General features: G+C 42.1%; 1 protein-coding gene across 6 annotated transcripts in view; it reads right to left on the bottom strand.

Annotated features, from left to right (window-relative positions):
- Window positions 1-14,246, bottom strand: part of GKAP1 (G kinase anchoring protein 1) — a 61,840-nt gene extending 47,594 nt beyond the window's left edge. For 4 of the 6 annotated variants that reach the window (XM_084899393.1, XM_084899397.1, XM_084899395.1 and 1 more), the window contains exons 1-3: window positions 13,949-14,244; window positions 13,430-13,503; window positions 3,296-3,548 (exon numbers count right to left, since the gene is read on the bottom strand). In XM_084899393.1, the coding sequence (XP_084755519.1) occupies window positions 3,296-3,505 (210 nt within the window). In that variant the 5' untranslated portion in view covers window positions 3,506-3,548; window positions 13,430-13,503; window positions 13,949-14,244. Of the gene's footprint in view, window positions 1-3,295; window positions 3,549-13,429; window positions 13,504-13,948 lie in introns of all 6 variants that reach the window. The other 2 variants (XM_084899394.1, XM_084899396.1) reach the window with 1 other exon arrangement.
- Window positions 14,247-25,014: the final 10,768 nt, after the last annotated feature.

Below are 25,014 nucleotides of genomic sequence, written 5' to 3'. Positions count from 1 at the left end.
GTGACCTTATTTGGAAATAGGGTCTTTGCAGGTGTAATCAATAAAAATATAAAAGAAAAAGGTCCTTATATACTCCGAATGCTCCTTCTATTAAAAGACAAACACAATAAACTGATAAGTAAAATAGAACCAGAGGCATGGAAACATGGTACAGACTGTAGACGCTCCGAGGGAAAGAGTGGGGGATGGAAAGGGATTAGCCAAAGAATTTATATGCATATATGCTTAATCCATGGACACAGACAAATAGAGTAGAGAAAGCCTGGGGTGGTGAGGGTGCAAAAGGGAGAAAAAAAGGGAGGACATCTATAATACTCTCAACAATGAAAATATTTTTTGAAAAAGACAAACACAGAGCTGTTTTTTGGCATTTCTTTAAAAAAAAATTAAAAAATGGGCACATTAAATATTTGTCATATAACTCAGGTTAAGAATGTCTAAGGTAGAGGGTTTCCCTTTTACTTATTATTCTAACTAGAGGCCCGGTACAAGGACTCGTGCACCAGAGGTACCTCAGCCTGGCCTGCGCCCTCTAAAAATCTGGAACTTGCCAAAACCGGTTTGGCTCAGTGGTAGAGCATCGGTCTACGGACTGAAGGGTCCCAGGTTCGATTCTGGTCAGGGGCATGTACATTGGCTGCGGGCACATCCCTGGCTGATGTTTCTCTCTCATCTAACTCTCTATGTCTCTCCCTTCCTCTCTGTAAAAAATCAATAAAATTTATTTTTTTAAAAAGAAATTACCTTTAAAAATCTGGGATGTCAGACTGCCTGTTTTGGCCTAATCCCCACAGGCCAGGCTGAGGGACCCCGCTGGTACATGAATCCACTGACTGGGCCTCTAGTATGCATATAAGATCTTTGGTTAATCTCTTCCCATCCTCCTCCCTACCCCCTTCCCTCTGAGAGTCATCAGTCTGTTCCATGTTTCCATGCCTGTGTGTTGAGCATCTGCCTCCTGGTGGTCAATGCACATCATAGCTACCAGTTGACCAGTGGCTTAAGCTTTTATATATATTTATGTATATATGGAGAGAGAGACGAGAGAGAGAGAGAGAGAGAGAGAGAGAGAGAGAGAGAGAGAGAGGGGAGGGGGGAGGGAGAGAGAGAGAGAAAGAGATGATCATCAAATGCATAAAAATGTATGCTCAGGCTAGTCATAATATTATTGTCTTAATGGTAAAAAAAAAAAAAAAATGGGAACCAATCCAAATGTTTATTTCAAGGATTCAATGAAATAAAGTATGATATAGCCATATAATTAAACTAGAGACCTGGTGCATGAAATTCATAGGAGGGGGGGTGTCCCTCAGCCCAGCCTGCACCCTCTCCAATATGGGATCCCTCTCACAATCCAGGACTGCTGGCTCCCAAACACTCACCTGCCTTCCTGCCTGCCTGATTGCCCCTAACCACTTCTGCCTGCCAGCCTGATCACCCACTAACCACTCCCCTGCCGGCCTGGTCACCCCCAACTGCCCTCCCCTGCTAGCCCAGTAACTCCTAACTGCCTTCCTCTGTTGGCCTGGTCACCCCTAACTGCTCTCCCCTACTAGTCTGGTCCCCCGCAACTGCTCTCCCATGCAGGCCTGGGTTCCCCACAACTGCCCTCCTCTGCTGGCCTAGTCGCCCCTAACTGCTCTCCCCTGCAGGTCTGATGGCCCCCAACTGCCCTCTCTTGCAGGCTTGGTCCCTCTCAACTGTCCTCCCTGATGGCCTGATCACCCACAACTGCCCTCCCCTGCTGCCATCTTGTGGCGACCATCTTGTGTCCACAAGGGGGCAGCCATCTTTGACCACATGGAGGCGGCCATCTTGTGTGTTGGAGGGACAGTCAATTTGCATATTACTCTTTTATTAGATAGGATAATGTGGAGTAATTGAAAATAATGTAGAACTGTATTTACTCATATTGAAAACTGTTCACGACTAATTAGGAAAAAAAAACAATATAAAAATCTATACTAATAAAAGCTTAGGTGGCATCTCGCCCTTGCGTCATTACAAGATGACACCTCATGTCATCACAAGATGGCCACCATAATATGGCCAGTAGGGGAGAGCAGTTGGGGGCAAACACACCAGCAGGAGAGGGCAGTTGGGGATGACGGGGCCAGCAGGGAAGGGCAATTGGGGGGGACCTAGGCCTGCAGAGGAGGGCCAATAAGGATGACCGGGCCAGTAGGGGAGGGCAGTTAGGAGCAATCAGGCCAGTAGGGGAGGGCAGTTGGGGGCAACCAGTCCTGCAGGGGAGGGCAGTTGGGGTGACCAGTCCTGCAGAGGAGGGCAGTTGGGGACAACTAGATCAGCAGGGGAGGGCAATTAGGGGCAAAATCAGGCCAGCAGATGAGGTTAGTTGGGGGCAAAGAGGCCAGCAGGGTAAGGCAGGTGGGGGCGACTGGGCCGGCAGGGGAGGGAAGTTGGGGGTAACCAGGCGGGCAGGGGAAGGCAGCTGGGGGCCATCAGGCCAGCGGGGGGGGGGGGGGGGGGGGGGGGGACGACACGACCTGCTGGGGGTCATCAGGCCAGCAGAGGGGTGGTTAGGGGGCAATCAGGTTGGCAGGCAGAAGCAGTTAGGGACAATCAGGCATGCAGACAGGTGAGTGGTTAGGAGTCAGCAGTCCCGGATTATGAGGGATATCCCACTGCCGGTTTAGGGGTCCCTAGATTGGAGAGGATGCAGGCTGGGCTGAGGGACCCTCCCACCCACCCCAGTGCATGAATTTTGTGCACCAGACCTCTAGTCTATTATATAATCCCATTTTTATTTAAGTAAAGCATGAGTATAGATATATGTGTATTTACATACCTGTTGGCTCTATCTCTAGTTATATTTACAAATGGCCTTTGTTTCCTTTTAAGACTTTGTTACCTTTTGGAATGAGTAATTAAGCTTCCATAGTCATAAAAAAATAAAGGCATTTAAAAACTTTCGTTACATTAAACTGAACTAACAAGCTCTGGGGGATGAGGGAAGGCAAAGAAGTGAAGGGATTGAGCAAAAAAGAAAAAGAAAGAACTCGAACTCATGAACACAGACATAGTGGTAATGGCATGGGAGGAGGTAAAAGAGGTTATGGGGGGGGAGATAAATGGTGATAAGAAAAAATTAATTTTTTAAAATGTTCATTACATTGTCTTTACACATAAATTTACATCCATTCATTCAAGTCCTATTTATCAAGTACCTATGAACCAAGTACTATGGACACATGGTGAATAAGATGGTACCTGTCTTCATGATGCTTGCTTACAGTCTATTAAGAAAGCAAACACAGATTATTATAATTGTTACCTCATTTGCTTCAGTCTGTTGCTGTTCCTTCTTTTTTCTTCTTTTCTCTCTCTTTTTCTCATTTGCAGTTGATTTGCTTGTTTGAGACTTTCCAGGAGTCCTACCTTTGCCTTTTCCAGGCTCAGAATCAGAACCACTACCACTATCCACTTGCAACAGAGCAAAACGAGAAGCAGTAGTGGGAACAGAACTAAGAACTGCTGAGGCCATTGTAAATATTTTTCTTTAAAAATACTTCTCTCAGGAATAATTCCTGTGGAGAGAGAAAAGATAGGTGAGTAAAATTTATTCAAGATTCTAGGGTAATAACAAATTATTTTATACATGCATTTCTCCAGACATGGGGCTTAGTAATATTTGGATTCATACCAATAGTCCTATGAGCAATAGCATACTTTTTAACTTAAAAACAACATAAAATTGTATAATAGAAAATAGAATATGAGACTTCAGACTAATGAAAGACTACCATCAATATAATGTATTCATTTTTCCATATATAGTTTTCAAAAATTCATGGTTTCCTTTTCTTTTAAATATACTGCTAAAATATTTACATAGCCTGGCTGGTGTGGCTCAGTGTCAACCTCAGGAGGTCAGAGTTTGATTCCCAGTCAGGGCACATGCCCAGGTTTTGGGCTTGATCCCTAGCAGGGGTTGTGTAGGAGACAGCCAATCAATGATTCCCTCTTATCATTAACTAGAGGCCTGGTGAACAAAATTCATGCCCAGGGGAGGGGTGAGGGGAGAGTTCCTCTTACCCCAGCCTGCCACCTCTCCAATCTAGGACCCCTTGGGAGACATCCCTCTCACAATCCTGGACTGCTGGCTCCTATTTGCTCACCTGCCTGCCTGCCTGGTTGCTCCTAACTGTCCCCCCTGCCAGCCTGGTTGCCCCTATCACCATGCTGCTGGCCAGGTTGCCCCCAACTGCCCCCACCTTGCTGGCCAGGTTGCCCTCAACTGCCTCCCCCACTGGCCTGGTCACCCCTTGCTGTCCCCCTGCTGGCCTGGTCACACCCAACTACCCCCTCAGCCAGCCTCGTCACCCCTCACAGCCCCCCCGCTGGCCTGGTCACTCTATACAGGCTTGCTTGTTCAGCTGTTTGGTCGTCCCTCAGTAACCGCCCTGCCAACCTGGTTGCAGGCAGCCATCATGTGAGGGCATAAGGGTTAATTTGCATATTACTTCTTTATTATATAAGATGTTTCTATTTCTCTCCCCCTCTTCCTCCCTCTAAAATCAATAAAAACATATTTTAAAATAAAATTATACACACACACACACACACACACACACACTCTAGAGGCCCGTTGCACAAAGATTGATGCAAGACTTGGCCTTCCTGGCCCTGGCTTCACTCCCAGCGACCCGGGAGCCTGCAAGTCTTCTAGAAGCCTACAAGTCCTCACTCCTGGCCACCCGGGAGCCTTCAAGTCCTCGCTCCCTGCCAGAGTGCCGCTCCTGTAGCTCTCTCCACCCCCCAACCTCCCCCTCATAGCAGATGTCCCACCCCATTCACTGCTCCGTGTCTGAGATGCAAATTAACCTGCTATCTTTGTTGGTTTAATTTGCATGCTCACTCCGATTGGCTGATGGCTGTCATAGATATATGGTCAATTTACATATTTATTTTTTACTAGTGCAAATATTTATGGAAAATATCCTACATCAATATGGTTTAAAACAAAAAGTATATGTTTAACCCTAACTTCCAAAACAAAAAAAGTAGAAAAGAACAATCTTATATATAAAAGATTGATCTAAAAATACCTTAAGTATTGATCCTAGTGACTAGTACTAAGTCACAGAACTGAGAGATAGAGAACTTAAATTCCTTCCAAGAAAACTGTCCAAAATCACCCCCATATTATCTTTTAGTTCATACATATCCTCAGTGCACCCTACCAGCCTTGCAGTACCAGCTTGCGCCCCCAGCCTCAAAGCCCTACCTGGCACCCGATGTTGGCCTGGCACCGCCCCCTCACCTGCTCCACCATCCTGCTGCAGTCCCACTCTTGTTAGGACCCATCAGGGCCCATTGATCTGGCAGCACCTCCACTGACACCAGCTGACAGTGCTGCATCACCTACACCCCCCATGTTCTGCGCTGCCCCCTGGTAATCAGCACACACCGTGTTTCACATACAACTGTAATCCATATTTGGATTATTCTGCCTTAGTTAAATGTTCACATATGTCTGTTCAAAAAACCTCTCCAAAGGCCATAGAAATTTTATTTCTGTAGCATAGGGCAGAGCTTCCTTACCAGTGTATCCTCAGATAAAGTTTCCCTTTGTCATTGGGGCAGCTAAGACAACCCTGGAAGAGTGAAGAGATCCTGGGCCAGTCACCACCAGATGTAAGCAACCCTATTTGATGGTCCCCACAGGACAACTCATGCATATGCTACTCTGTAGGTATTTCTCAACTGTGACAAGGGAAATGCTCAAGCCCCTTGAAATCTTTTCCATCAGAAAGCTGCAGAATGCACTGCTGCCCATTATGGTAGATTCAGTTTTTGGAACTGTTAGAAGAGTTTGTATTCTTTAGGTGCACCAAACACAAGGTACACAGTATAGGAAGCAGCAACTGCTGTCAGGAGAAGGGAAACACAAAACTCTTAGTGAGCAAGGTTCCAAACAATGGCCTGAAATCTCTACTTTCACAAACAGAAGATCTTTCCCTCCACTTGCCAATGACATGCCTTTTTAATGGCATAAAAACTAGCTGCAAAGTGATTGCTCAAACAATGTGTATGCTTTCTGCAAACTAGAGCTTCATCGTTATTTTAAACACAAGTCCAATTGGATGTGAACTCCTTTCATAATATCACAAGAAATATTATATTATTAAATTTGATGAGAAAAGATTTTAGGTTCTTTAAAAATAATTTCAACTATTATAAACCACTGAATGGTTATAAAACAAAAATGATTTGTTTTTATTACCTACTCATCCAAACAAAATTTCAATGGAAACTCAATCTGAAAAAAAATCTGGATCAGGGCCCCAGCCAGGTGGCTCAGTTATTTGGAACATCATTTTGTACACCAAAAAGGTTGCAGTTTGCCTGACCAGTGTGGCTCAGTGGTTGACCATTGACCTATGAAACAGGAGTTCACGTTTCGATTTTTCTGGTTCCAGGCTTCGTCCCGGTGTGGGAGGGGAAGTGCAGGAGGCAGCCAATGATTCTCTCTCATCACTGATGTTTTCTATCTCCCTCCCTCACTCCCTTTCTCTCTAAAATCAATTAAGAAAAAAAAAGTATATATATTCATATACATACACACACACACACACACACACACACACACACACACACACATATATATATATATATATATATATATATATATTTCAAAAATGTTGCATTTTTATTCTCAGTCAGGGCACCTACCTAGGTTGTGGGTTTAATCCTTGGTAGGGATCCTACAGGAGACAACCAATTGGTGTTTATCTCTCTCTCTCCCTTCCTCTCTTTAAAATCAAGAAACAGATCCTCGGGTGAAGATTTCTTTTTAAACTCTGGATCAGGAATTGTATATTGTTATTTCATGGATAAATTTTACTTAAAAACTTATGTTCACAGAAGCAAGTACAATTTTCTCATTGAAAACTCTGATATGATTCTGAAGTTTTTAATAAATTCAACATTTAATATTTTCCTAATATACTTTGTTTTACCTATCCTAATCATATACTATTAAAAAAAATATAAGTTTGGCTCAGTGGATAGAGCATCGGTCTGCGGACTGAAAGGTCCCAGGTTCGATTCTGGTCAAGGGCATGTACATTGGTTGCAGGCACATCCCCGGTGGGGAGTGTGCAGGAGGCAGCTGGTCAATGCTTCTCTCTCATTGACGTTTCTAGCTCTCCATTCCTCTTCCTTCCTTTCTGTGGAAAATCAATAAAATATACTATAAAAAAAAGAAAAAGAAAACCTTTAAAAAAAAAAACAACACACAATACATTTAATACATTTATTCCCCAGCCAGTTCAATGTAGACATTATATTATAGATCCCCCAGTTTGGGGACAATGATATACCTATGGTCCTTCATGTTAGTAACGCAGAAGTCAAACAGCAGAAAAGCACTAGACAAGTATGCTGACCTGAAGCAAGAATACCTGAGCAAATCCAATCTGCTGCTTACTGTGAGCCCCTGAACCACTTACTTGATCTGTGTATCCTCATCTGTGAAACGAACAAGAATTCCCAGCTCACTGAGTTGTTAAGATTAAATAAGTTAATGTACTTTACGTACAATAATATAACAGTAGTCAGTACAGAACCACCCAAATAGAAACATCTACAGGTATTCTTACTATAATTAATTGAAATATGTCTTGAGGTCCTATAAAGCAAAGGAAAATTGGCACAACCTATTTAAAAATTTGGCTAAGCAGGTCTAACTCCACTGCAAAAACGTTTTGAAATTTAAATCAACACCATTCTAAAAGCTAACTAAGACTTTAATCTTTGAAATGAAAGAAAAAAGTTGTTAGGCATTGAGAAGTAAGTGTTGAGCAGTGAGCCACTGAAAAGGATCAAAGACTAATGATTACACCTAACATACTGCAGAAGGAAAACATCAGTCTATTCAAAACCCAAGAATCACAATAGGGTCCATGTCTTAAACAGTGGGCATACAGTACACAAACAATAAATGTTAAATAATAATAAGACAGAAAGACAAAGTGAAAAGAAAACCTTAGAACAAATACTATTAAACTGAGACAATGATAAATATTCAAAAGACAAAATAATTATTTTCCTGAGGAAGCAGCGACCTATGTTATACTACCTCAGCAACCCACATATTAAAATAAAAGTGATTAACCAAAGAACTTATAAACATATATACATAGTCCATGCACAGAAAAAAGTGGTGGTGGTGGTGGGGGTGTCAACAAGAGAAAAAAAGGAAACATCTATAATACTTTCAACAATAGAGATACATTTTTAAAATAAAAAATAATAATTGATAAAATACTCTTTTAGTTTATGAAAATGTAGAATGAAAAGGGGGAAATGCTCACCTATAATGGTCCCTGGTTGATCAGCAGTAGGAGTGCAAAAAAGGAGAACAGGAGTGGCAGCCACTTGCACTATACTTTACATAATAATAAATATTCACAAATAGCTCTACGTAGCAGCTGAGAGAATAGGAGATGGGACAACTGGAAGGGCTCAATCATCTGTGCTACATACTGCACATGATATATAGCCAACACATTGTCTACCACAATAGCCATTAGAGAAATCTAAATACCAGGTCAAAAGGTACACTAACCAGTACTTCAGAAGTGAAAGAGGGGGAAATGTAAATTTTAAATTAAAAAGGGAATGAAAACATAAAAATAACCCCTAATCTGTAAATGTGCATTATGTATAAATATACCAAAAAAATAAGAAAATGCATGGGACTACTCATTATGCTTGTTTTTCTTTCTACAGTTTTCACTATTTCACCAAGTATTCTATGATGGCCATATTTCTTCTATAAGAAAAATATCTCACACAGACAGTAGGGAAGTGAGGGCATGTGCTAGGTGGTGGGAGCGGCTGGGGAGAAGTCAATGGGGAAAAGGAGACATATGTAATACTTTAATAAAGAATTTAATTTTTTTAAAAAGAAAAATATCTCACCTTAAAAAGGTAAAATGATCATCTATACCGAAATTCAAAAAGGTAAACATGATGTAATCAATGCAATATTGATTTTTCTGCCCTGTATCAAACTTAGAAAGGGCAACTGCAGGTCAGAACTGACAATGAGATGCTTTTGGTCCTTAATGTTAGTGAGGCAGAGGACAAATGACAGACATCAACTGTCAAAGACTGATTATGTTGCATTTTTTGGAAAACATTACCTTCATTAACAAATTTTTCCAAATTTGCAAAAATATATATCAATCCAAGAATTCATTTTTTTTAACCACTGAAGAGAAAAAGGAATAAATAGGCTGACTATGACAACATCAGGATTTTTAAATACAAATCAGATATGACTAGAGTTAATATTCCTTCAATCTTGTGTCCTCAAACTCTTGACCTCCATCTCTGGTCTTATTTAAAAGACAATAGGATAAATAGATTCAAATAGAGCTCTTTCTCTTCTCCTACTATTTTCCCTTTCTTCCTCTCTCACAGTTTTTAATATCTCTGCATTGATATACATTTAAATGATATGGACTTAAGTTATACAATGCAAAAAGTGAAGTATAGTGGAGATTCCCTAAGCTGCCTACATTGGTCAGTCTCTGAATGTGGTGGCTAGTGCTTTATATTAAACAGACATTTACATTTTACTGAACTACTACACAAATTAGATTTTAGTTCAGAAATCTACTTATTATTTCTTATGTTTCCCCTCTTCCCTTTTAGTCTCCTTTTAAGAATAATTTAAAGGCTGCCCTAGCTAGTTTGGCTCAGTGGATAGAGAACTGACCTTCGGACTGAAGGGTCCTGGGTTCAATTCTAGTCAAGGGCACATGCCTGGTTGCAGGCTCCATCCCCAGCAAGGGGCATGAAGGAGGCAGCCAATCAATGATTCTCTCATCACTGATGTTGCTTTAAAACACACACACACACACACACACACATACACACACACATTTTTATTGATTTCAGAGAGGAAGGGAGAGATAGAAACATCAATAATGAGAAAGAATCATTGATTGGCTGCCTCCTGCCTACCCCTAACTGAGGATTGAGCCTACAACCCAGTCATGTGCCCTTGATTAGAATCGAACCTGGGACCCTTCTGCAGACCGACACGCTAACCACTGAGCCAAACCATGTAGGGCATGATGTTTCTATCGCTCTCTCCCTCTTTCTTTGAAACCAATAAAGATATTTTAAAAAGTAAAGTAAAAATAATTAAAAGGCTAATTCAGTTGAAGACAAAATTCACAAGATAAATTAAAAAATAAATGGTTCAGGTCAAAATTGCACAAGAAACAAGTTTACAAATATAAACATGCAGGTAGCTCATCACATATAAATATTTAATAATTTATTAATTACTACTATTAGTAAAAAAAACTATTAATTCCACTATACTTAACACCACAGCAATGTCAAATTATAGGGAAGTCTCCATTTTACATATATTCAATACACCAATTACTTAACTTAGTAATTATAGCATATGTTAGGACTTTTTATAACAATTATTCTTCCTCAGATTTTGCTCCAGCTAAACCACCTAAAATTTTCTGGTACATATTTAGTTTTACTTGTTTATATCTTTTACGCTATTCCTTTTGCCTAAAATTTTCTCCATTTCTTCCACTTAAAACTTGTATTCGTTGTTCAAAATCTGCTCAGGTACTAGCATCTCTATTTTCTTTGACTGGCCCCTCAAATTAATCATCCCATCCTCTGTAATATTTCTGTAGTTTATGCTTACTTTTATTAACATTATGCTTGCCAGCCGGCACGGCTCAATGGTTAAACATCAACCTATGAACCAGGAGGTCACAGTTTGATTCCTGGTCAGGGCACATGCCCAAGTTGCAGGTTTTATCCCCAATGTGGAGTGTGCAGGAGGCAGAAGATCAATGATTCTTATCAGTGATGTTTCTTTCTTTCCCTCTCCCTTCTTTTCTAATATAAATAAAAAGATATAAAATTAAAGGTTATGCTTATTGTTTTGCATATCCCCCTATAACCCTGATTTCAACATCCTACCAAAAACCACAGGCCCTAGCACACAAAAGATCCATTTATTAAATTTGGTTTTGTTTTCTCTTTTTAAAATCTTTATTGTTGAGAGTATTAGAGATGTTCCCTCTTTTCCCCCTATTGCCCCTCTACCTAGTCCTCCCGCCCACACACAGGCCTTCACCACCTACTTGATTCGTGTCCATAGGTAATATATATATACATATAAATTCTTTGGTTAATCTCTTCCCACCTCCACCCCCCCTCCTCTCTTCCCTCTGAGATTCATCAGTCTGTTCCATGTACTGGTTCTATTTATTCATCAGTTTATTTTGTTCATTAGATTCCTTGTTTATTTTGATTTTTAGATTCAATTGTTAATAAATAAGTATTTATTGCTATTTTAATGTTCACATTTTTTATCTTTTTCTTCTTAAAGGAAGACCCAAAACTTACATTCCCCCAATACAAGGCTACACATGCATTGAAAGATATGTTCTAAAGCAGAATGGGAAGGAAAAGAAAATGCAAAATGCTCTATAGATAATCCCCAATTCCATAATGCAAATGTGAATTCAAGATTATTAGCAGTTCAAAGTTGTTCCAAATTAAGTACCAATCTACCAACTTATCACCACAACTAATTTTGTTTAGGACATATATTTGTTTAGGAAAACAAAATTGGTTTTAAAGTGTTGATTAAAAAGAATTAGGATATATAAGGTGCTTAAAATAAACTTTTTCTAAAAATGAATAGCCTAAACTGCAAGCAGCAGGATCTCCAAATGGTTGGTACTGTTGGTCTCTGCTGAGGTTCTGAAGACCACTGCCACTATGACCTCATCCCTATGACCTCTCTAGGGACAAGATGGATAATAGCTGCGGTCAGACCTCATTTAGGGCACTTCAAAACTGATATGTGTATAAAACCCCCAATCAAGGTTAATCATATTTATTCCTTTTTATAAAATAAATGGCATTCATCTTCCAGTTAGTCTGATTGGTGTGGCCGTACCGAAAGTCTGATTGGTGTGGCCTCACTGAACTATATAACTTACATTTTTATAAAACAGCACAAAATGAAATGGCATTGAGCATCAATGATTTAATACCTGGTTAAATTTAAAATTTGTATTATTTAATATTCTGTTCCTCAAATAAGACAACTAAACAATATCTTGCACTTTAGCTTCTTGTAAATTAAGGTTCATAGCCAACAAGTGCCAAATGTGAACCAAATCTTTGCTCCCAACACAATTATTGCAAACGAACCATGTAAACTTTATGGTTTGCCTTAAACGCTATATTTTCTTCATAAATATCGTCTCCCCTTTTCCAACCCGAAGCACCTAATTTCGTGGGCTGAAAAATGTAAGCAAAATGTACCGATAGGTACCGAGTGAGGACCTAAGGGATGCTCCCATCAATAAAGCACGAATATTTTCATTTGCCCCCATGTTCTTTTGGTCAACCTGCAGGCTCCTGCTTTCCATCTACAGAGTGAAGCCACTGTTTGGTATCTTATAAATGTAAGTCTGCTGTAAGCACTTATGACAATGAAGAATAGCTTCCATTGATTAGGATTTGACTAATACCAATCACGGTATTATAAACCTATTGAGGGGGTGTAAAAAAACACACACCTATATTTCCAAAGTTTAACTATTTTTTTTATTATTTTTAAAATATATATTTTATTGATTGTCCACAGAGCGGAAGGGAGAGGGATAGAGAGCTAGAAATGTCAATGAGAGAGAAACATCCCACCGGGGATGTGCCCGAAACCAATGTACATGCCCTTGACCGGAATCGAACCTGGGACCCTTCAGTCCACAAACAGACGCTCTATCCCACTGAGCCAAACCGGCTTCGCCTAAAGTTTAACTATTTTTAATACCTTAATTTACCATAAAGTTTCCCCAATAGTCTCAGAGCTGCAAGTCCAATGTATTCAATGGCCGATTCGGGTTACGGTCACAAACGTACTTAATACAGACACAGACTTCACTGAACGCGTAGAGAAAACTGTTCGCTGACTTTTCAGTAGAAGAAAGATGAGTGCTTCCAGGGGAAGCTATAGCTCCTACCCGATTGTGAAATCTACCTTACAAAAAAAATTTTTTTTTTTAAATCCAAAAGCCGGAAAGAGAAGACAATTCAATAGGCCAGTTTTGTCACCCCTGTTCGATATCTCCGAAGCACCCTAAATTTTCTAGCCATTTCACAAAAATTCTGAGAGAATGCCTGTTCCAAACAGTAACAGAAGAAATAATAAATAAATAAGAAATAATAAGTTTAATTAAATAATAACCATGTCACAGCCTTCTCGGGTGCTCTTCCCCAGCTAGCGGCGAGGAGGAGGAGCGCGTCCCTCCCCAGTAATTCACCGGGTACCTCCTCCCTCATGAATGGAAGCCCCGTCTCACCCCGGGCCGCCAACCGATGCTCCTCCGAAACTTACCGGCACAAAGTACGCAGGAAAGAAAGAAGAAGACTGGGCGAGACCCAACTCGAGCAGAGAAGCGGCTTCCGAACCTGGAAGGGAGAAGAGAAGAGCGAGTTGAGGCCGTCGCTCTAGAAATTTCCGAGCGCGATGCCCGCCCGGCGGGAAGGGGGCGGCGGCACCTGTCACTCGGCGGCTCGGCTGGCGGCCCCCGGCCCCGGCGCGACCTCCTCGGGAGGCGTCGCCGCCACGGCCCGGCCCGGCCCGGCCCGGCCCTGCCCGGGGCCTGGGAGAGGGGGGTTTCTCTCCGCCGCCCCCTCCTCCGCCCCACGAACCTGCGTCGGGGCCGCGGCCCTTCCCGAGGAGCGGCCTCCCGCGCCCTCTGCCCGGCGGCTCCGACTCCGACCGGCGGGGCCCGTTAGTTACCTCAGGCCGAGTCCCCAGCGCCGAGCCGGGGGCGCGCAGAGCGGCGCGGCCGAGCCGCCGCCGCCACCTCACGGAGACCCCGCGACCCCGGCCCGCCCTCGGCGCACTCACCGGGCCTCCCTGGTGGCCGGCTCGGCCCTCCTCTCCCTCCCTCCGCGCCGCCGCCGGACTCCCGCGGCTCTCAGGGCGGCCGCCCGGGGCGTTGGGACTGGGCAGGGTCAGGGGGCGGGGGCGGGGGCGGCTCGCGCCGGCGAGGGGCGCGCGGCGGGCCTCCCCGCGGACGCCGGCACTAACGGGCCCTGGGGCGGCGGGCGGACCGTGGCGGCCGGGAGCGCGGCGGCTGCGGGCTGCGGTGAGGGGCGGGGAGAGGCGGCTGCTGCGAGCCGAGAGCGGGAGGGAAGTCCCGGCGGGCGGCGGGGGCGGCGTGAGAGCCGCGGGGCGGGGCGGGGCGGGGCAGGGGGCGGGGCCTGGCGCGGCCGCGGCGCTCGCGCGGGGGTTTGTTTATTTTCTCGGTTGGCTGCGGCGCCGGGCGGCGCGTGGGCAGAGAGGTTCGCGGGTGACGCGAGCGCCCCGAGTCGGGGGAGAGGACCAGAACCACCTGCTGGAGACGGGGAGCTACGGGGGCCGGGCAGGGTCCAAACGGCTCCGGTAGGCGGCGGCGGCGCCGCGGTCCGGGGGGGTGACCGCGAAGACCCAGCCGAGCTTTCCGGGGGGCGGGTGGGAGGAGGGAGGCCGCCCCCCGAGAGCGGGGCTTCGGGCTGTTTCCCCCGCGGTCGGTCGGGCGGCTTCACCGGCTTCGCGGAGAGCGGCCCGAGGCCCCGGGAGTGGGAAAGGGCCGCGGGACCTGGCGGCCCCGGTTCCCCGCCACTCGGGTCTCCATCTTCAGTGAGTGAAGTGGGGATGGCCCTGCAAACCCGGCTTTGAACAGCAAGACTGCACCAGGTCCCTGTGAGGGAAATAACGGACGTTGCTCCTTTCTCTGAGGGGTTCACAAAGCACCGACTTCCACTGTTATCTTCCCCGTTGCGCTGTCAGGTAGTCATGTTCTCCTTTTACAAGCCACATTAAGTGACTTACCCAAAGCCTCCGACTAATAAACGGGGAAAGCCGGAATTGGAAGCTGTGCTGACTTCAAAATTCTGGGCTGCTTACCATTGCAATCCCGTTATCTACCCAAATTCCGTTGATTGTCAACTAGTGGGAGACACACACGCCCTTATAGGTAAGATGCTGCAGGCGTAGAGGGGGCAGTTGAAGATGTCATCCTTTCCTTCAGAGAGTAAGGGATAGAAGAAGAAGAAGAAAAAAAAAAGATAAAACCCATAGAAGACAAACCATGATAGGTGCCATGAGAAAAATTACAAAGAGTACTGCAGAAGATGAAAGAACTGCTCACTGCCTACCTGTCTGGGGTAGGGGGAAAGAAAGGCAGCATAGAGAAGGCCTCTGAGATTGATTGGGAAAGGGATGAGGAAGGTTTTACTGCAAGAAGCGACAGCTTGAGAACTTATGAAGGTGACTTAATGAAAGTGTTGGGGGAAAAGCAAACTAAGACTTTAGGGCATGTTGAGAAGTGGCAGGGACGAGGAGAATGGAGCCTGAGGTGGCAAGTAGAAGAGTTTATATTTAATTCGTTATTTTTAGTCTTTGTGGTTTAAAAGTTTTTTGGGGGGGAAAGTTCAGCTTTTCTTTGATCTGTGAACGTATACAAAAACTAGAAGCCCAGTGCACAAAATGCGTGTATGGGTAGGGTTCCTAGGCCTTCCTTCTGCATTGCCTCCTGGTGGTCAGCGCACATCATAGTGAGCCGTCAAACTCCTGGTGGAACTCTGAGGGGACACTTTGCATATTAGCCTTTATATATATAGATTAGAGGTGTTCTCCCTCTCCTCCCCCCCCTCCTGTGGCTCAGTGGTTGAGCATGGACCTGTGAACTAGGACCTCACTGTTAGATTCCCAGTCAGGGTATATGCCTGGGTTTCAGGCTCCAATCCCTAGTAGGGGGTGTAGGAAGCAACTGATCAATGATTCTCTTTAATCATTGATGTTTCTCTCTCCCTCTCCCTCTCCGGAATCAATAAAAATACATTTTTTTAAATTTGAGGCAGGAAAACTGCCAGATAAACCTGCAGTAAGCCAGGTGAAAAGTAACGATGAGTCTGAACTAAAAGCAGCGCAGGAAGAATTTAAAAGAGCATAGTTTAAAGATGATGTGGAAGCAGAATCTACAGGATTTGGCAATTAAATGGATTTACAGCAAGAGGGGATGGCATGAGAACATATATGAAGAAGGAAGAGAAAAGTCAAGATAGTGAAGAGGTTTTGACTCTGGATAATTATAGAAAGGAGATAGTAAAAACTGCTTTATATATTATTTTTTCAATTAAATCTTCATTGTTGAAAGTATTAATATTATGTCCCCTTTCCCCCCTCATTGACCTCTCCTACCGCCCGCCCCACCACCACCACCACCAGCCTCAGGCCTTCACCACCCTTATTGTCTTGTCCAAGGGTTATGCATATATGCATATAAGTTCTTTGATCTCTCCTGCCCACTCTGCCCTCCCCCCTTTTCTCCCCTCTGAGGTTCTGCAGTCTGTTTTATGTTTCTATGTCTCTGATTTGGCCATTTTAAAGGTTTGAAAGGTTGTCGAGTCAGCCAGATAGAGGTGGACACTAATAAGTTAAATATTGTAAAGGTTTTAAAATATGGAAAAGAGATACCTGGCCGGCATGGCTCAGTGGTTGAGCGTGGGTCTATGAACCAGGAGATCAAGGTTTGATTCCCGTCAGGGCACGTGCAAGGGTTGTGGGTTTGATCCCCAGTAGAGGCTATGCAAGAGACAGCCAGTCAATGATTTTCTCTCATCATTGATGTTTCTCTTTCTTCCTCTCCCTTCCTCTCTGAAAAAAAAAAAAAAAAAGTGTATTTATATATATATATATATATATATATATATATATATATATATATATATGAAATATGAGAAAGAGGTTTGAACTAGAAAAATAGGGAAGTTATGAGTCTACAGTGATATCACTGTGAACGAAAAGAAAAAAACAAAGGGTAGAATCTTAGAGAACATCCTCTTTAGAACCTGGCTACTCAAAGTGTGATCAATAGTTCAGAGGCAATCGCTTCACCAGGGAGTTTGTTAGAAATCTCAGCCTTCCCCACCCTAGGCTTGCTGAATCAGCATCTTCATTTTAACAAGAACCTCAAGTGATTTGTATCACATTAAGGTTTCAGAGGTTCAAAGCTAGATGAGAAGAAGCCAGTGTCAACAACAAATAAGTTTTTTGTTTTTTTAAAAGGGGGATTTAATCTAGATGAGAGAAGCCAGCAAAGAGGGAGGAGAACTAAGATAATGCAAAATCTCCAAATCAACGTAAAATGGCCATTCACAAAGGCAGGGGAAGGAAGGAGTATTGATAAACAATATCCCAAAACAGACATTGAAAAGTTCAAGGAAGGAAGGTATGTTTCAATTTTGTGATTATGTGTGTAGTTACTAGGACCATGTTCTAACTGAAAGCTTGGAAACTGCCCCTTTGTGATCAGGGACAGCCTAGAAATCTAATCCCCTCCCCCCTCCATGCCCACCTATATAGGACATATTGAAGTAGGTTTGTGGATTTGATAACAGAACAAAGTAGTTTTTTTCCTAGTTACTTCTATTTTCTTGGCGAAATAGCAAGATCATTTTGGCAGATTGCTGCTAATTGTCCATCACAATTTATTCTCCTCTTCTTCCTGGGCACACAGACTTTGTTTGTTTTGGTGTGTTTTTAGTCTGTCTTTCAGTTAGGTATAGTCAAGGTTTAAGTTGTTGCTAGTGAAATATGAACAGAAATGATGTCTGCCTTTGCAAGGCCAGCGTGCCTCCTTCATGCATTTTTTTTTTCCCTTCTGCCAGCTGGATTATGCAGGTGACTACAAACTGCCCAGATTGATAGAGCCACAAGAAAGAAGGTGCCTGGATGAAGGAGAGCTGCCCTCTGACCTGGAACACTCATTTTGGATTATTATGTGAGCAAGACATAAATTTAGAGAATGAGCTGAAAACATAAGAGATGGGTTGGAGAGCCAGAGCTTGAAATTAAAATTAGAAGAGGGGCTGTAGTTATCAGTAATGTCAGGGTGTAGGAAATGATCGTGGACATAGGAAACTGCAATCAGCAGGGAGCACACATCATCTGAAGAGTGGTAGTCAAGGAACTGAGAGGCCGGAAGAGGTATCACAAAGAATTATTCACTGGAGTTATAGTAGGACTAGAGATCCGGTGCACAAAATTCATGCACTTGGGCAGGCCCCTCAGCCTGGCCTGCACCCTCTCGCGCAGTCCAGGCCTTTTAGGGATGTCCAACTGATGGTTTAGGACTGATCCCTGCACAGGCCTAAGCCGTCAGTCAGACACCCTTAGCGCTGTTACCTCAGAGGCGAGAAAGGCTCCCATCACTACCGCTGTGCTCACCAGCCGTGAGCCCTGCTTCTGGTTGAGTGGCACTCCCCCTGTGGGAGCACACTGACCACCAGGAGGCAGCTCTAGTGCTGAGAGTCTCCCCCCTCACCCCACCCCAGCCCCCTGATCATTGCTCATCATAGCGACTGGCCATTCAGACATTGGATTTGCATATTAGCCTTTTATTTATATAGGATTGGAGCTGTGAATAGCCTTGGAGGGGGTGATAATGAGTCTGGAACTAAAATCTTCAAAGAATGAGGGGTTAAGTGATCTGAATTAGGGCGTTCATAGCCATCAGTAACTTAATATGTTCCACTCTTTGATGATAAGAGTTTTCATTCAAAGAGGCACTTTAAGTTTTATTGTACTATTGTGGAGCTTCTAATTGCTTCTCAATAGAGTTAGCTATAGTTATTCTATTGTTGTACTTATTCTTATGGAATTGCCTATAGGTATATTTGGATTTTTCCTACTTAAAAAATATGTTAATTTCACTACTTCTATACATGTTAGCAACCCAAGAAACAGGAGATTATAAACTACAGGTGCACGGTATGATTATTTTAAGAACACTTGATGTTGCCTTTCTGGAGGAGAGTTATTACCTCCCTGCCCTACTGACGTCAGACCTGGCAGAGTGAATTACTGTGGCCAGTGAAATGGGGGCACAACTGAATGTCCCTTCCAGGCAGAAGCTTTAGGAGCCATGTCTCTGCCCCTGCCACAAGACAGGCTGCCTCTGGCCATCTGAGTCCTGAGTGAAGACACCGTAGAGCAGAACTACAAGCTGACCTGCCACTGGACATGCAGCGTGAATGACAAGTAAACCTTTATTGTTGCAGTCTGCTGAGGGTTTTGTGGAATTTTGTTAATGCAGCATAATTAACCTTTCCTGATTGATATGATAACACGGGATGTTGTGGACAATACATAAATAGACATTAAAATATACACAATAAATACTTAATAATGACATATAAACATATTGGGACATTAGTAAATGGCATAAAATGTCTAAAACTGAAAACTAAGACATGGCAGTAGAAACGTGCTCTTTAGAAATGTGGAATTAAGTAGCAGAGCATCAGTTTTCCTTTGGGAAGCAGGCATCAGTGATGGCAGGTGGAGCAGGGCCCTCTGTTTATTATGAGCTTGTAATTATTTGACTCTGAAATCAGATATTGTCACCTCTTTTAAAAAATTGATGAGAAGGAAAATTGTAGTATTGTTTTTAATTCACCAATTTAATGCTGACCATCAATTATTCTACAGTAATATTAAGGTGTAAGTAGAACTAATTCTTTTTTAAAAAAATATATATCTCATTGATTTTTTATAGAGAGGAAGAGAGAGGGATAGAGAGCTAGAAACATCAATGAGAGAGAATCATCGTTCAGCTGCCTCTTGCACCACCCCTACTGGGGATGTGCCCGCAACCAAGGTACATGCCCTTGACCGGAATCGAACCTGGGACCTTTCAGTCCACAGGCTGATGTTCTATCCACTGAGCCAAACCGGTCTCAGCAGAACTAATTCTTAATATATAAAATTAACTCCAAGTTTATCCAAGACATAAGTATGAGCGCTAAAACTCTTAAAAGAAAATATAGAGCCCTAGCTGGTTTGGCTCAGTGAATAGAGCATTAGCGTGTGGACTGAAGGGTCCAAGGTTTGATTCCGGTCAAGGGTGCATGCCCAGGTTGCGGGCTCAATCCAGTAGAGGTCGTGCAGGAGGCAGCCGATCGATGATACTCTCTCATCATTGATGTTTCTATCTCTCTCACTCACTCCCTTCTTCTCTGAAATCAATAAAAATATATTCTTTTTAAAAAGAAAGAAAATATAGAAGTAAATCTGCATTAGTCAATATTGGATTGACTAATGGTTTCTTAGATATGACAACTAAAACACAAATTATCAAAAGAAAAAATAAGGTTTCATCAAATTTAAAACTTTTGAAATGCCCAGGACACCATCAAAAAAGTAAAGCCCGGCTAGCGTGGCTCAGTGGTGAGCTTTGACCTATGAACCAGGAAGTCGACCTATGGTTCGATTCCTGGTCAAGCACATGCCCAGATTGTGGGTTCCATCCCCAGTGTGGGTCATTCAGGAGGCAGCCAATCAATGATTCTCTCTTATCATTGATGTTTCTCTCTCTTTTTCCCTCTCTCTTCCTCTCTGAAATCAATAATAAAAATACATTTTTTAAAATAAGTGAAAAGACAACCCACAGAATGGGAGAAAATATTTGCAAATCATATATCTGATAAGGAACTTGTATTAGACTATATAATGAACTCTTACAACTCAACTTGGATCTGGCCAATTAAACTGGCACAATCAGATCTTTATATATAATTTCCCTCCTTATGGTAGATAATGAACTTTGTAATAAATCTTACTAAGAGGATCTCAGCACTACTGAAGGTCACTTCTTCCAGAAAAAAGTGTTGTTAGTAGTCTTCCTCTCAGATTTATTTGTTCATAATCCAGTAGAATACTTATGACTGTAGGTTCTATTACTCTTACAGTCTTGGCTTTCTCTTTGATTTCTTGGCTGTACAAGTCATGGATGTTTTGATCTAAAGTGACAACGTATTTCTTAATATTGGCAGATATTTGCAAACTAAGGAGAATGAGCTTGTCTCAGAATGCTTATAAAGGAGAGACCACAATGGTAATGTTAGATTTAATTCTAATATACTTCTTGTATATAGTAGCTAAGAGAATGAAATGTCAAAGACTGACTTTGCTGTTAATGTGATCGCATAACTATACATGTACCAAAAAATCAATTTACTGTTTTACAATTTTCTTGAGAGAAAAGTTTTCAATATCTTAGTACTTACCTCATGGAAACCATTCTTTTTGGTTCACAAATATAATTGTTACTAAAGAAATAAGTTACAAATAGTAAAAATCTGGTGGTTAAAAACCCACTAAAGCCTTCCTGAAGTGCCTCGGTGGTTGGTTGAACATTGACCAATGAATCAGGAGGTCACGATTCCTTTCGGGGCATATGCCCAGGTTGTGGACTCAGTTCTCCAGACATGGATCTGCAGGAGGTAGCCAGTTGGTAATTTTCTCTCTCTCTCATCATTAATGCTTCATCTCTCTCCCTTTCCCATATATATCTCCATCCACTAAAACATATTCTTTTTTTCTTTGTAAATTCAGAGAAGAAAGGAGAGGGAGAGAGAGATAGAAACATCAATGTTGAGAAAGAGTCATTGATCGGCTGCCTCCTACTTGCCCCACACCGGGGATGTAGCCCACAACCAGGCATGTGCTCTGACCGGGAATCCACAGTGACCTTCTGATTCATAGGTCCACACTCACCACTGAGCCATGCCGGCCAGGCTTATTCTTTTATTCATAAATCAAAGAAAGTCATAAAGCACTTCTTATGACTCCAAAAATGCTCAGCCAAGTATTTGAAATATTTTCTTGTGAGAATAAAATTCACATAAGACTTTCCAGAAAGAAGGAAAAAAAAAAAACTTCCCAGATAATACTGTTATTTCTATTGTTGCTGACATAGAACTAAAACTCTAAGGATTTGTTTTAAAGTTTTATGATATATACAAAATAAACAATCATATATGTACTTAAAAGATTATCTCATTTTGACATCCATCTCTAAAGAAAAACCTATATTCCATTATACAATAAATATATGATTCTTTAGTTTTCAGTGCTTTCATGTATTTATTTGATAAAGCAAAAGGCTATTTATCATGTAGTAAAATAGCAATTTTCTTCCTGATTTATTAAATAATTACTTTGAGTTGCATTTGAAAAGTAAGATTTTTATTTTAAATGCAAGAAAGTTATTCATAACTTTTTTTAAAGAAAGGTCTGTTTGGTATTTTAGGAAATATCATTATTTAATGTATTCCATTAAGATTATATAATCTGGGTCATTTTTTAGTCACCTGGTGACACCTGGTGCTACTTGGGAAATGGTCCAGTGCAACATATAGACTTAGTTCAGATGCTGCCCACCACCCACGTAATAGGGATTTTAAATGGTGATTGGCCCCTCAGTATAAAAATACCTTGCCTGGCCAAAACCGGTTTGGCTCAGTGGATAGAGCGGCAGTCTGTGGACTGGGGGATCCCGGGTTCGATTCTGGTCAGTGGCATGTACCTTGGTTGCGGGCACATCCCCGGTGGGGGTTTGCAGGAGGCAGCTGATCGATGTGTTTCTCATCGATGTTTCTAGCTCTCTATCTCTCACCCTTCCTCTCTGTAAAAAATCAATAAAATATATATTTTTTAAAAATACCTTGCCTGGTTCTCACTCTTCTTATCTAAAAAAAAAAAACAAATTATGCTAGAAAGTAACAAAACTTTGGCAATTTTTATAGTTATAAAATCAGTTGAATTCAATTTAATTCCCCACTGCTTTTCAGGGGGTTAGTGAAATACCACTGCAGGCCACAAATAAAAATGAATAACATCAATTCAGCCCCTCAAGGCAGGCCAATAGCTGCTGGTTTGTAACCATGAATGGAAATATTTTATTGAGATATTTTTCAGTAGAAAAAAAATCAGTGATACTCTAGCATAGGGGTGTCGAACTCAATCAGAGAAGGGGCCAAAATCTAAAATCCAGCCTAAATCGCGGGCCGAATGGTTTACTGAACAGTCATAAACTGACAATGTCATAAACTGACAGCGGAGTGCAGTGATGACAGCGCGGTGCGGGCCACATTGCAAGGCCTGGCGGGCTGGATTTGGCCCGCGGGCCTTGTGTTTGACACATGTGCTCTAGCAGATAGTTAAGTATTCCTTTATAAAGATAAATCCTGTCGGTACATATAATGTTTGTTTTGGCATGCTATTTGTGATTCTTCAATGGTAAAATCACTGAAGTCCTATTTTCTTTGGTCTATGTTATAGCTGTTAGAATTTATCCAACCTGTTTATCATTTATTTAATGGTTCCACAATTTCCTTTTATATTCTGCTTAGAGTATTATAGCTTCTTTTCATATAATCCTGAATTAATAGTAATCTCAGGAAGAGAAACCAATATAAAAACTGGGATGTATATTTCCTTTTAAATTTTTTAAATTAAATTATTATCTGTGTACATATTTTAACATTGCTCCCCCCTCCCATATATACCCTCCCTTCCCAGAGTTTTGTGTCCATTGGTTGTACTTATATGCATGTATAAAAGTCCTTCGGTTGATCTTTTATCTCCCCCAGATCTCCCTACCCTCCCTGCTGTAATTTGACAGTCTGCTTGTTGCTTTACTGTCTTTATATCTATCTTTTGGTTCATCAGTTTATAATGTTCTTTATTATCCATAAATGAGTGAGGTCATGTGGTATTTCTCTTTCATTGACTGGCTTATTTCACTCAGCATGATGTTCTCCAATTCTATCCAGGTTGCTGCAAATGATGAGAATTCCTTTTTTATGGCAGCATAGTATTCCATTGTGTAGATGTACCATAGTTTTCTGATCCAATCATCTGCTGACGGGCACCTTGGCTGTCTCCAAATCCTAGCTATTGTAGATTGTGCTGCTATGAACATAGGGGTGCATATATCCTTTCTGCTTGGTGTTTCTAGTTTCTTGGGATATATTCCTAGGAGTGGGATTACTGGGTCAAATGGGAGTTCCATTTTCAGTTTTTGAGGAAACTCCATACTGTTCTCCACAGTGGTTGCACCAGTCTGCATTCCCACCAGCAGTGCACGAGGGTTCCTTTTTCTCCGCAACCTCGCCAACACTTGTCGTTTGTTGATTTGTTGATGTTGGCTATTCTGACAGGTGTGAGATGGTACCACATTGTTGTTTTGATTTACATCTCTTGGATAATTAGTGACTTTGAGCATGTTTTCATGTGCCTCTTGGCCTTCCTTCTGTCTTCTTTTGAAAATATTCTATTTAAGTCCATTGCCCATTTTTCAATTGGGTCATTCATTTTCCTTTTATTTAGTTGTATAAGCTGTCTATAGTTGTTGGAGATTAAACCTTTATCAGTGATAACATTTGCAAATATGTTCTCCCATACAGTGGGCTCTCTTGTTGTTTTGTTGATGGTTTCTTTTGCTGTAAAAAAGCTTTTTATTTTGATGTAGTCCCATTTGTTTATTTTCTCTTTAGCTTCCATTGCCCTACGGGCAGTATCAGTGAAGAAGTTCTTTTGGCATACGTCTGAGATTTTGCTGCCTGTGGATGCTTCTAGTATTTTTATGGTTTCCCGTCTGATGTTTTGTTTAAGTCCTGTATCCATTTTGAGTTTATTTTTGTGTATGGTGTAAGTTGGTGATCTAGTTTCATTCTTTTGCATGTGTCTGCCCAATTTTCCCAACACCATTTATTGAAGAAACTGTCTTGACTCCATTGTATATTCGTGCCTCCTTTGTCAAATATTAATTGAGCATATTGATTTGGGTTGATATCTGGGTTCTCGATTCTATTCCATTGATCTACATGTCTGTTCTTGTGCCAGTACCAGGCTGTTTTGAGAACAGTGGCTTTGTAATACAGTTTGAAGTCCGGTATTGAGATCCCTCCTACTTTACCCTTCTTTCTCAGGATTGCTGTGGCTATTCGGGGTCTTTTATTGTTCCAAATGAACTTTTGGAGAGTTCTTTCTAGGTCAGTGAAATATACCGTTGGTATTTTAATGGGGAGTGCATTGAACCTATAGATTGCTTTAGGAAGTATGGACATTTTGATGATGTTGAT

Source organism: Pipistrellus hanaki, assembly GCF_964339955.1.
Source record: "Pipistrellus hanaki genome assembly, chromosome: 11".
In the NCBI taxonomy this organism is placed as follows: Eukaryota; Metazoa; Chordata; class Mammalia; order Chiroptera; family Vespertilionidae; genus Pipistrellus; species Pipistrellus hanaki.
The sequence above is the reverse complement of the archived record's forward strand: the minus strand, read 5'-3'. Positions and strand labels throughout refer to the sequence as shown.